The sequence below is a fragment of the Brassica rapa genome, unplaced genomic scaffold, assembly GCF_000309985.2.
Source record: "Brassica rapa cultivar Chiifu-401-42 unplaced genomic scaffold, CAAS_Brap_v3.01 Scaffold0351, whole genome shotgun sequence".
Classification (NCBI taxonomy): domain Eukaryota; kingdom Viridiplantae; phylum Streptophyta; class Magnoliopsida; order Brassicales; family Brassicaceae; genus Brassica; species Brassica rapa.
In genome coordinates, this window is record NW_022610293.1 from 751 (window position 1) to 12,860 (window position 12,110).

Below are 12,110 nucleotides of genomic sequence, written 5' to 3' on the forward strand. Positions count from 1 at the left end.
ATCAAGTGGTCCATCAAGCACCCATACAAGGACATGACTGGCGTCACTGACCCAACTCTCCAAGTTGCGGTCCTTGTAGACACCAAGTCCATATCTCTCTTTAGAATGTCGTCTACTCTAGACTTCATTCTTTTTCAGATCTTAGTCCACGACTAGATCAAATTCAGTCCCTAGGAACATACTGCGTACTCAAGTCTTAGTAGATTCAACCAATCTCTAAGCCACTCGATGCACCAGCCAAGTCCTAGCGAACATGTTCCAATCTTTAGGCTGATCACTCTACCATGAGTTCTAACAGATTGTTTTGTTCCCTTAAGTCCTTCCCGGACAATAAGGTTTATGATTCCAGCCACCAATTACTGGATCATTCCTTAACCAGCCACAGCCTCTCTCAGCTTGGCCATATTGCGACCTTAGTCCATACTAGACTAGACCGCCTCATCTTGACTCCGTCCATTACTGGACTTCGTCATAATCCGATCCTGGCCTTTCATGGACTCGATCACATTCCGGTCTTGGTCCACTCAGGGACTCAACCATTTTCAACCCGACCGTAGGCCTATCTCCGAATAGGTCGTCATGTGATCGTTGTCCCTTACTGGACTTGATCATTCTTATTCCAACCTTAGGTCAATCTCTGACTTGGTTGTGCTGCGATCCTCATCCCTCATTGGACTTGATCGACTTCAGCTCGGCCATCTCGGCAGGAGCAATACAATAGGGAATTTTGGACATTGGGGCCGTCCCTGGTTCCAGTTCTATTATGAATGGGTCCGACCTATCAGGGGGAATGCCCTGTAGTGACCTAAACACATCATGGAACTCTCGGACCAGCGGTATTCCCTCCGGGTCACCACCCCCTACGACCTCCTTAGTGGCGATTGTGGCCAGATAGCTTCACAACCCTTCATCAGCATCCTCTCAACATGGATTGCTGACACCACCAAGCATCCAGAGATCGGACGTATACCTTGGAACCTGATCGGAGATCCACACCCACTCTCAAACTGCACGCGCTCCCGGTGACAGTCAAGAGTGGCCCGATTCTTTCCAAGCCAGTCCACGCCTATCACATCGTGATTCTCAAGGCGGACAACAATCAGATCCGCAGGCATTACCCTGTCTGTGATCAACAATCAGATCCGCAGGCATTACCCTGTATGTGATCAATACCGGGATGTCTCTAACCAGCCCTAGTGAATCCATCACCTGCCAACTGGCCGCATTCACTATGACAAGACAATCCCATGTTACCATCTGGAACAAACCCTTTCCGACCATTCCTGGACTCACAACACTATGTGTAGTTCCAGTATCGAAAAGTATGTGTGTTTCCACACAACCGATCATTAAGTACTTAGATGAGTAGGATCTCGGTTTGATCACACATTTGGAAAACGTCCCATACCATTCTCCAAAGCATCACACTTCTGTGAACGTCCCACACCATTCACAAAAGTATTTATAGTATACCTCAATCCTCATCATACTAAGATACTTAACATCGTGTTTCCCATTTCCTCCTGAATTGATCCATTCCATTCAATCAATCTTAAGAAATCCTACCTTGACTTACACTCAGTCCAAGATGATCCATCTGATCACAAGCCCACTCATGTACTAGCCAAGTAGCATCTCCCTTAGACCAACATGAACACCGCATATGCTCACTTGTTTAGAACGGCCAGCAGGGAATAACACTGACCTCCAAGAGAGTGCTGCACGTTTCTTTCAACCTAAGCCACTCTCTGGTCCATGTTACTCCCCTTATCCAGGTCGTCCATACAAAGATCTTGCATTGCGTCCATTGTCCAATCCGTCTATTACTCCCAAATAACTAGAAAACTAACCTTTCTGTTTCAGGGTCTTGCCCTCGGAGAGTGCATATCCGGCTCATCTTGGAACTTCCCCGTTCACAAGCATGAAACCCAAACTTAACTCAACTCTCACTTGGCTCACCACAACTAAGGTTCCAAGTCATCTCAGTTTTCAGAAATAATTTCGGTTTGGAACTCAACATCTTTGAGCACTGTCCTTAACAGGAACAAGCATGCTCTGATACCAACTTGTAAGACCCGATCCCGGCCGACTAGGCCGCGGTCGATGCCTCACGTCGCTCGGTCCATACACTGACCGAACCTCTAAAAATTTTGCCTTTTATTTAAAAAACTCGCCCATAGGCGAGGGCTAACTCAGATCTTAGCTCAAGACTACCTTAGTCATTCCCTAGCTTAGATCATTTCAACTTATGCACAGCGGAATAACATCTATCATCCATTGGACTAAATCCAATCTAATACTTGTCCGGTCAAATCACCTCAGCTAATGGTTAGTATACTCAACGACCAGCTAGCTCCAAGGTTGATTCTGAACACGAACCAAGTCATACAAATATGAGGTTCCGTTTCCCTAACCATTCTATCTAGATCTATGCAAAATTTCTAGATCGTACCTTTGCCACATCCACGGAGTTTGTTAGCTCATCGGCCCAGCTACTCTAGCTGAATGAACTCATAGACCAGCTGATCGGGCTGTCACACTCGAACTTAGCTAGGACCGAGGTATGGCCAGCTGCCATATACTGCGTCCAGCTCCTTTACACACACAAAACAACTCCCTTAGGTACTTAGTCATTCAGCCAACCATCCCCACAGACATAAGTAACCCTTGAGAAGTCTTCAAACAGCTAAGGACATGCATCTGGCCCTTACCGGCTCATGCACTGTCCCACATCCTTTTGCCTTATCAACTTATGATACCAAGTCCAGCTCATGGACTAACAACGCCCATCAGATCCTGAGTCAATCAACCAACCACCCCACATGACCCAGAACTGATGAGTCTTCACACGTACCTAACCGGCCATGGAACCATATCCCAACAAAGCCGATCAGTCCTCCTCTTACCACCGGTGCATCCTTTGATCAATCAGATCAGACACCTTGATCCATCATCTATGGATCAGGTCGTCCATCCTTACCCATGATCAGATCACACACGGACTTCCTTGAATAATAACGCCCAAGCTCAGTACTTATGGTCCACGCCATCAAGTACTAGCTATACTCTTATTCATGGCTTACTGCTGGTTCCAAACATATTGGACCTTGCAATCCACATGGTTCCTCTAATACCAGGACCCCCATGTGCCTCTTCCATGAGTCGGATTAATGGTTCACACATGACCAAACCCAACACAACTCCAGATAAGCATCAATATGCTCTCAGGTACAAAAATGACCTCTTCCAAGTATGCTCCAAAAACTAATTAAAATTCATGATTATTCATGATAATTCCCAACTAAGAGAATGCCATAATCAGAATTTGCAGAACCGGCCTCGATCCTATAGATCTCGGCCAAAATCAACCAAACCGGCCAAAACTGGACATCATCAAATCAATTCCTAAAATTAATTAAAATACATGAAAACTCATGATAATTCATAACTAAGATATTCCCATAATCAGATTCCAAAGAAACGAGCCAGACCATATAGATCCTGATCATGAACAGCCCGGCCAAGGCCATGGGCACCATTCCTGAACCGGCCAAGGCCTTGGTTCAGTGCCATCAGGCCTGATCCAACAGACTACACCATAAACATTCCTAATATATATAGTCCTCAAGGACGTGCCATACTTGGCCATGATCAATTCCACAGTCAACAGAATTGTAATTCAAAGGTAATCATAAAACCGGTTACCTTATACATGATCTGATTAGATCATGTGCCTTTCCTTATTATGTTCGGCCATGCTCCTCCAGTGCACGCCTCTATCAACCCTTCTCACATACCTCCTGTATTGATAAGATCCATTCATGGGTCGCACCCCTGATCCCTTACATTGAACTTCTATGAAACCAGTTTCTACACTGCATCCACCTTCAAGGCTATTCATGCCATTGTGAGGGAAGTCCGGCCTTCTCCCTTCTCTCCTGGGTATTTGCGTGTGTTCCCAAGATACAGTGGAAGCCTAGGACGTGTTCATCAGTGGTGAAAACCTACCACAGGGTCGTTCATAACTCCCCTTGCACTTCCATGAAACTGCCTTTCTACACACATCTCTGTGTTTCTTTGAGTTTCAGGGCGTAGGAGGAAGCCCTGGCGTGCCTGCAAAGGCACGGACTTGCCTGCCTCTTATAGAAGAAGGGGCAGTTACCTTTCCAAAGGTTGCACCCTTTCGGTATCATTTCTGGCCATTGATTTAATCAATGGTCCAGATCACACCCTTTCGCCTCTGGCAGTTACCAGACGTCCTGGAACTGCCAAACCACTCCTGGACATGTCCAAAACAAGCCCACACGGATTTCCCAAGCTCCTGGCTCAATCCCAAGAGCCAACCAGCCCATCGGCACACACCGGGTCGCCCACATGGCCCGGCCACTGTCCAGACCCCGGCCCAACTGCCCATGACTTGAACACTCAGTCCAGCTGAGTTGAGCTGATCCCGAGCTGTCCCAGCTGAGTGAGCTAGACCATCCAGCTCAGGGAGCTGACCTACACTTCAGTGAGCGACATCGAGCTGCACTACACTTCACCTAGCTGGTCGAGCTTGCTTACTGCATCGCCCAGCTGTTATACACTGTGTCCCACTTGCTTCCTTTATCTTCTTCAATCCTTCTAAGTCCCTTGGTCTATTTCCAGACCTAGACTTAGTTCTCCCATGATTCATTCTGATCACTCACTTCATCGAGCTTCCCCGGATCTCGTCCAGCTACCAGCTCCTTTGAGCTTGCCTCTGCCTTATTTTGGTTAAGTTCCAGCTACCTGATTCCCTTAACCACGTTTTGGACCATGACAAGCTTGTCTTTAGATCATGTGACCTGACTGGTGCGTCTCCTCGCACTAAGGTCTGTCCGGACGATCCTATCCAGGATCGGGGATGCTACACAAACGGACACACACGGACAGCCACAGACGTCCTGTGTGTGCTGGCGGACACCCACGTACGTCCTGTGTGTACTGAACAGACAGCCCACGTGGGCCAAAATCACCCAAACAGTCCACGGGAAGGGCCAGCTTGCTGAGTCCAAGGACCAGCGTGCTGATATGTGTACTGATGGACAGCCACGGATGTCTTGTGTGTGCTGACGGACACACACGGACGTCCTGTGTGTGCTGACGGACACACACGGACGTCCTGTGTGTGCTGACGGACACACACGGACGTCCTGTGTGTGCTGACGGACACACACGGACCTGTGTGTGCTGACGGACACACACGGACGTCCTGTGTGTGCTGACGGACACACACGGACGTCCTGTGAGTGCTGACGGACACACACGGACGTCCTGTGTGTGCTGACGGACACACACGGACGTCCTGTGTGTGCTGACGGACAGCCACAAACAGCCACAGACGTCCTGTGTGTGCTGGCGGACACCCACTGACACACACAGACAGCCATGGACGTCCTGTGTGTGCTGACGGACACCCACGGACATCCTGTGTGTACTGAAAAGACAGCCCACGTGGGCCAAAATCACCCGATCAGTCCACGAGAAGGGCCAGCGTGCTGAGTCCAAGGACCAGCGTGCTGATATGTGTACTGATGGACAGCTACGGACATCCTGTGTGTGCTGACGGACACACACAGACACACACAGACAGCCACAGACGTCCTATATGTGCTGACGGACACACACAGACGTCATGTGTGTGCTGACGGACACCCACGGATGTCCTGTGTGTACTGAACAGACAGCCCACGTGGGCCAAAATCACCCGATCAGTCCACGAAAAGGGCCAGCGTGCTGAGTCCAAGGACCAGCGTGCTGATATGTACTGATGGACAGCCACAGACGTCCTGTGTGTGCTGACGGACACACACAGACAGCCACAGACGTCCTATGTGTGCTGTCGGACACACACGGACGTCATGTGTGTGCTGACGGACATCACGGATGTCCTGTGTGTACTGAACAGACAGCCCGTGGGCCAAAATCACCCGAACAGTCCACGGGAAGGGCCAGCGTGCTGAGTCCCAGGACCAGAGTGCTGATATGTGTACTGATGACAGCCACGGACGTCCTTTGTGTGCTGACGGACACACACAGACACACACAGACAGCCACGGATGTCCTGTGTGTGCTGACGGACAGCCACAGACGTCCTGTGTGTACTGAACAGACAGCCCACGTGGGCCAAAATCACCCGAACAGTCCACGGGAACTGTCAGCGTGCTGAGTCCAAGGACCAACATGCTGATATGTGTACTGATGGACAGCCACGGACGTCCTGTGTGTGCTGACGGACACACACGGACACACACAGAAAGCCACGGATTTCCTGTGTGTGCTGACGGACACACACGGACGTCTTGTCTGTGCTGACGGACACCCACGGACGTCCTGTGTGTACTGAACAGACAGCCCACGTGGGCCAAAATCACCCGATTAGTCCACGGGAAGGGCCAGCGTGCTGAGTCCAAGGACCAACGTGTTGATATGTGTACTGATGGACATATCATGAGAGGTTGGGTGGTACAACATTCATGAACAAGTATTTTGGAGGGAGAAAGGTAACATACGCTGACCTGGAGAAGCAGATGTTGGCAATGAAATCAAAGCCATCTGAGGATCGTAAGAAGATGGCCATTATGTTCTTCTTAGCCAGCATCCTTGTCGGAGGCCGAAAGAGTGGTGAGGGAGCATCACCTGTGGACAGTTTCTTCCTGCGTGTTGTTGATGACCTAGATGCGTGTGTAACGTTCCCTTGGGGGCGGTATGCATTCGAACATAACTTGAAGGATGTCTCTAGCTTTTGGAGAAATGCGACGGGGTTGCGCCGACGAGTTGGGTTTTTACAAGCTTTCCTATCCCTCTGAAGGTATTCTCAAGCTCCCTTCAACATAGTTGTTTAATTGATGTTAATGTCTTTTTGTTGTGTGTTGGTAGTTGTTGGCCTTTGAGGCAATTCCAAGCTTGAGGAACCATTTCTGAGAAGATCTGTATGGTGCAAGCAGAGGTTGCCCGCGGATGTGCAAGATGCAGTACAAACGGAAAAGTGGAACCAAGGAATTCAGTCTTAAAGCTGTGAATGATAAACTTGGTAATAATACAAAGGTAATTGATGTTTTATGTGTAGTCGAATTGAGGAGAAGGGACTTATGAGACTTATGAAAACTTGGTGAAACTAAGGTAATTAGTCTTTTTTGTGTTTTTACCACAGGATATTGAGAGTATCTTGGTAGCAACAACAGCTGAGGAGGAACTTCTGGAAACCATAGGAATGGACAAGGAGAGTTGTTGGCCGATGACGCCGATGATGCAGCAGTTGATCGTTGGAGGAAGATAATACGGAAAGGGAAGAAACAAGTTTTCTTTGAAGAACAGTTCCGCATGGATTTTGAGTCTCGCACAGGTCAGATTGAAGGTCCCACCAATCCTATCGGAGGACCATCGAATAATGCACAATCTGGTCAGGTTCATGCATATTCGGTGGAGGCTACTGGAGCTACTCTTGGAGCTGAGGCTTTAAAAGCGATGGAAGGTCGGCTTATGAATGCAGTCCGAGATGCAGTTCGAGATGCTATGAAGGGAGTGAAGGAAAAAGTCACTTCATTGTCTACGCAGCTAGGTCTTCTAGAAGAGGAGGTGAAAAGTCTTAGGTTGAGTGTTCCCGGAAGTGACAATCCGGCGGTCCAAGATGATGGTGATGGTAGTGACAATAGCGAGTCGGAAGAAGAGGATGGAGATGTGGGTGGGGATAAGGAGTCGGAGGAAGAGGATGGTGGTGACAATAACGAGCCAGACGAAGAGGATGGTGGTGACAATAACGAGCCAGACGAAGAGGATGGTAGTGACAATGATGTTGAAGATGCCATTCTCGATATTTCAAAGGATGTGCAGAGGGAATATGGTGATGTTGACATGGATGATGATGATGCGGAGATGTATGCACATGCTGTGGAGACCGAGAAAAAATTAAAGACTAAGGCAGCAGAGTCTATAAACACGAAAAAAAGAGGTCGAGAAAAGATGATGGCAAAGAAGCAGTTCCTGTGAAAAAGGTTAAGGTGGACCGTGGTGATACTGTGAGGAGTCCCATTCAGCTAAGAAGCAGGGCAGCAGAGAAGAGCAGCAAAGGTGAAAAGAAGCAGAAGGCAGCTGCTGAGAAGAAGGCAGCTGCAGCAGCTGAGAAGGAGGCAGCAGCTGAGAAGGAGGCAGCAGCTGAGAAGGAGGCAGCAGCTGAAAAGGAGGCAGCTAAGAAGAAGGCAGCAGCTAAGAAGACAAAGAAAGTAGGTAAGAAGACCGAGTGAATTCCGTATGTGGTTGTTTTAATGTGGATGAACTCTATTCGGTTTGTATGACTTTCTTGTTGAAGACTGGTATTTAAGACTTATGTTATATATTGGGAAACTTTAGTAAGTTTCACTTTCAACTTAGTGTAACTTCGTGAATTTATGATATTTCGTAGATCGTGAAAGAGGGAGAATAGGGAAACTTTAGTAAGTTACACTTTCAACTTAGTGTAACTTCGTTAATTTATGATATTTCGTAGATCGTGAATGAGGGAGAATAGGGAAACTTTAGTGTAAGTTTCACTTTCAACTTAGTGTAACTTCGTGAATTTATGATATTTCGTAGATCGTGAAAGAGGGAGAATAGGGAAACTTTAGTGTAAGTTTCACTTTCAACTTAGTGTAACTTCGTGAATTTATGATATTTCGTATATCGTGAAAGAGGGAGAATAGGGAAACTTTAGTGTAAGTTTCACTTTCAACTTAGTGTAAGTTACACTTTCAACTTAGTGTAAGTTACACTTTCAACTTAGTGTAACTTCGTGAATTTATGATATTTCGTAGATCGTGAATGAGGGAGAATAGGGAAACTTTAGTGTAAGTTTCACTTTCAACTTAGTGTAACTTCGTGAATTTATGATATTTCGTAGATCGTGAAAGAGGGAGAATAGGGAAACTTTAGTGTAAGTTTCACTTTCAACTTAGTGTAACTTCGTGAATTTATGATATTTCGTAGATCGTGAAAGAGGGAGAATAGAGAAACTTTAGTGTAAGTTTCACTTTCAATTTAGTGTAACTTCGTGAATTTATGATATTTCGTAGATCGTGAAAGGGAGGGAGAATAGGGAAACTTTAGTGTAAGTTTCACTTTCAATTTATGATATTTCGTAGATCGTGAAAGAGGGAGAATAGGGAAACTTTAGTAAATACGAAGAGTCATAGTAAATCAGAATCTCAAGCAAACAACAACAACAGATAGTAGACTAATGTCATGGACCGAACGCATCTCATGGAGTGGTGGGATTCTGACGGGTTAGATTATACTTCAGTTCAGCAATCTCTGCAGCCATCGCATCCACGCGCTTCCTTAACATTTCAACCTCTTCCTGGACTCCGAAGACCCATGGTTGACGGAAATGGAAGCCATCATTCTAGACGTAAAAGAGGAATGTATCAAAACCCGAAAGTATCAATAAAAAATCTGGGCGTTTTCCATAGATTACCTCATAATTTTTGCAAGTGAAGTATTTTCTCCCCGGTAAAGTATCAAAATCGGTTGGATACTTCAGGTTCCGAGACACCTCGTTGATGATTGTCCCCCCACAAGGGCATCTGGTCGGAATCCCACACTCGGCATCCGCCACACAGCCAAGCATGTTGGTGTCTCTCTTCCAAGCCTTCATCTGCCTATACTCCTCGGCTGGATGAGTCATGATTCTGAGTAACCTAGAAATCTAGAAAGAAGAGCGACCGATTGTAGAGAGAAATCTAGAGAGAGATTGAATAGTAGAGAGATTGGCTGAGGTAAATGGCGGGTTTAATACACGTCTACGTCGCCTCCGCATCGATTTTGTGGAAAGTCAAAAATCGAAAAATTGGTGGGAAAATTCAAAAAACTGGGCGCGGATTTTTTGGTGAAGGATTTTCGTGCTTATAGTTTCACTTAGTTTGTAGTTATACAAAAACCTTTAAAGTTTTACTTTTCTGTTTTTTCCGATTTTGTTGGTTTTACTGTACTTAGATGATTGATTTTATGGTTATACCTGATATATTCTATTTTCTATCAACGTTTTAGATGTGCTCATGTAGAATAAAATTTGATTTCGTGACATATGTAACTTTTCTAATCCCACGAGGTAGTGTATACAAAAAATATAGCTAACAATGATGTATTCCCTTCCCATTCGACAGAAAATGTGTTCCAGATTATATTTTTTTCACTCGAAGTTTTTCGGATTTTACAACATGTTGAATACGTCACGTCATCTTCCTAGAACATGGATAAGTTATGTCATCGCAACTGTAATATAAATCATCAACTAACGAAAGGTTACATAACGAAAGTTTCACCAAGTTTTACAAACATAAAACGAAATCACTTTAATCAGGTTTCACTAAGGTTCACATTCATATAACACTTCAGTTCCTTCTGTTCCTTCAGGTCCTTCAGTTCCTCGAGTGCTTTGTGTTCCATGAGTCCCTTCAGGTCCTTCAGTTCCTTCTGTTCCTTCAGTTCCTTCAGCTCCTTCAGCTCCTTCAGTTCCTTCAGCTCGTTCAGTTCCTTCAGCTCCTTCAGTTCCTTCAGTTCCCTGCGTGCAGTTGAAATAGCTAGCCAGACCCCTATTTGGGATATACTTATTAGGACGGGGACGGGGCCGACTTTCTCCCGCCGAAGGATGCATTTTTTCCTGATGTCTTCCCTTTCTTTTCTTGTAGTCTGGAGGTAGAGGACACTTCGCCGCCGCGACTTCTTTTGGAACCATCCAATGAGTTATATGAGGGACTGGATATATAGTCCTTCGATACGCTTTGGCCCACAGTGTAATGAAGTAATATTCGAAATGAAATCGTACATGTCACTCAACTGTAATGGTCTATCATGCTTCAAACACTTAATGATAGCGCCTATTGCATGTCTACATGGGTATTTATCTATATCAAACTTCCTGCAACTGCACGTTTTATGTTGCAAATCCACGGAATAAGTCTTCCCGTCTGCTCCAATAACACTGTATTCAAGCTGAAAAGTGTTCAGCGGAGTCACTGTAAGTTTAGAACCTTTCGGTGTTCTGTTATGCAATTTGTTCTCCACCAAAGGAACCAATTTTCGAGATGACGGTCCTTCTGCTGCATCCTTCCTATGTCTGTTGAACCACTCAGACATTTTCTCAATAACTGTATCAAGCATAGGCAATAAAGACATCCTTCGCGCCTTTTCAAATACCGCATTCAAAGACTCCGCACAATTAGAGGTGTCTATGTTGTACCTAGCACCGGGGAAATGACACTTCGTGTAAGACCCGATCCCGGCCGACTAGGCCGCGGTCGATGCCTCACGTCGCTCAGTCCATACCCGGACCAAACCTCTAAAAATTTTGCCCTTTATTTAAAAACATCGCCCATAGGCGAGGGCTAACTCAGATCTTAGCTCAAGACTACCTTAGTCATTCCCTAGCTTAGATCATTTCAACTTATGCACAGCAGAATAACATCTATCATCCATTGGACTAAATCCAATCTAACACTTGTCTGGTCAGATCACCTCAGCTACTGGTCAGTAACACAACTGCCAGCTAGCTCCAAGGTCGATGCTGAACCTAGACCAAGTCATACAATCAGAGGTTCCGTTCCCCTAAGCCATTCTATCTAGATCTATGCAACATTGACAGATCATACCTTTGCCACATTCCCGGAGCTTGTTAGCTCATTGTCCCAGCTGACTTAGCTGTCTTAGCTAGCTCACCCAGCTAGTTGAGCTGAACCACTTCACTTGAGGTTTGCTGCTCCGTTCCAGCTGATCGAGCTGCGAGGTAGCTTTGCCCAGCTCCCCGTCCACTCGTCCAACTCCCTTATACCTGCATAAACTCTTCCTTGGGTACTTAGTCATTCAGCCAACCATCCCCACAGACATAAGTAACCTTGAGAAGTCTTCAAACAGCTAAGGACATGCATCTGGCCCTTACCGGCTCATGCACTGTCCCACATCCTTTTTCCTTATCAACTTATGATACCAAGTCCAGCTCATGGACTAACAATGCCCATCAGATCCTGAGTCAATCAACAACCACCCCACATGACTCAGAACTGATGAGTCTTCATACTTCCTAATCAGTCATGGAACCATGTCCCACTGAACCTGATTAG

General features: G+C 46.2%; 2 protein-coding genes across 2 annotated transcripts; one reads left to right on the forward strand and one right to left on the reverse strand.

The window, feature by feature from the left end:
* Window positions 1-7,344: 7,344 nt before the first annotated feature.
* Window positions 7,345-8,264, forward strand: LOC117130196 (tol-Pal system protein TolA-like). Its single transcript, XM_033283222.1, has 2 exons — window positions 7,345-7,898; window positions 7,973-8,264. The coding sequence occupies exons 1-2, from the start codon at window positions 7,345-7,347 to the stop codon at window positions 8,262-8,264; spliced, it is 846 nt and encodes a 281-aa protein (XP_033139113.1).
* Window positions 8,265-8,764: 500 nt separating this feature from the next.
* On the reverse strand, window positions 8,765-10,796 carry LOC117130197. The gene is made up of 2 exons (XM_033283223.1): window positions 9,470-10,796; window positions 8,765-9,397 (listed from the first exon to the last, which is right to left on the reverse strand). The coding sequence occupies exons 1-2, from the start codon at window positions 9,677-9,679 to the stop codon at window positions 9,254-9,256; spliced, it is 354 nt and encodes a 117-aa protein (XP_033139114.1). The 5' UTR covers window positions 9,680-10,796; the 3' UTR covers window positions 8,765-9,253.
* Window positions 10,797-12,110: the final 1,314 nt, after the last annotated feature.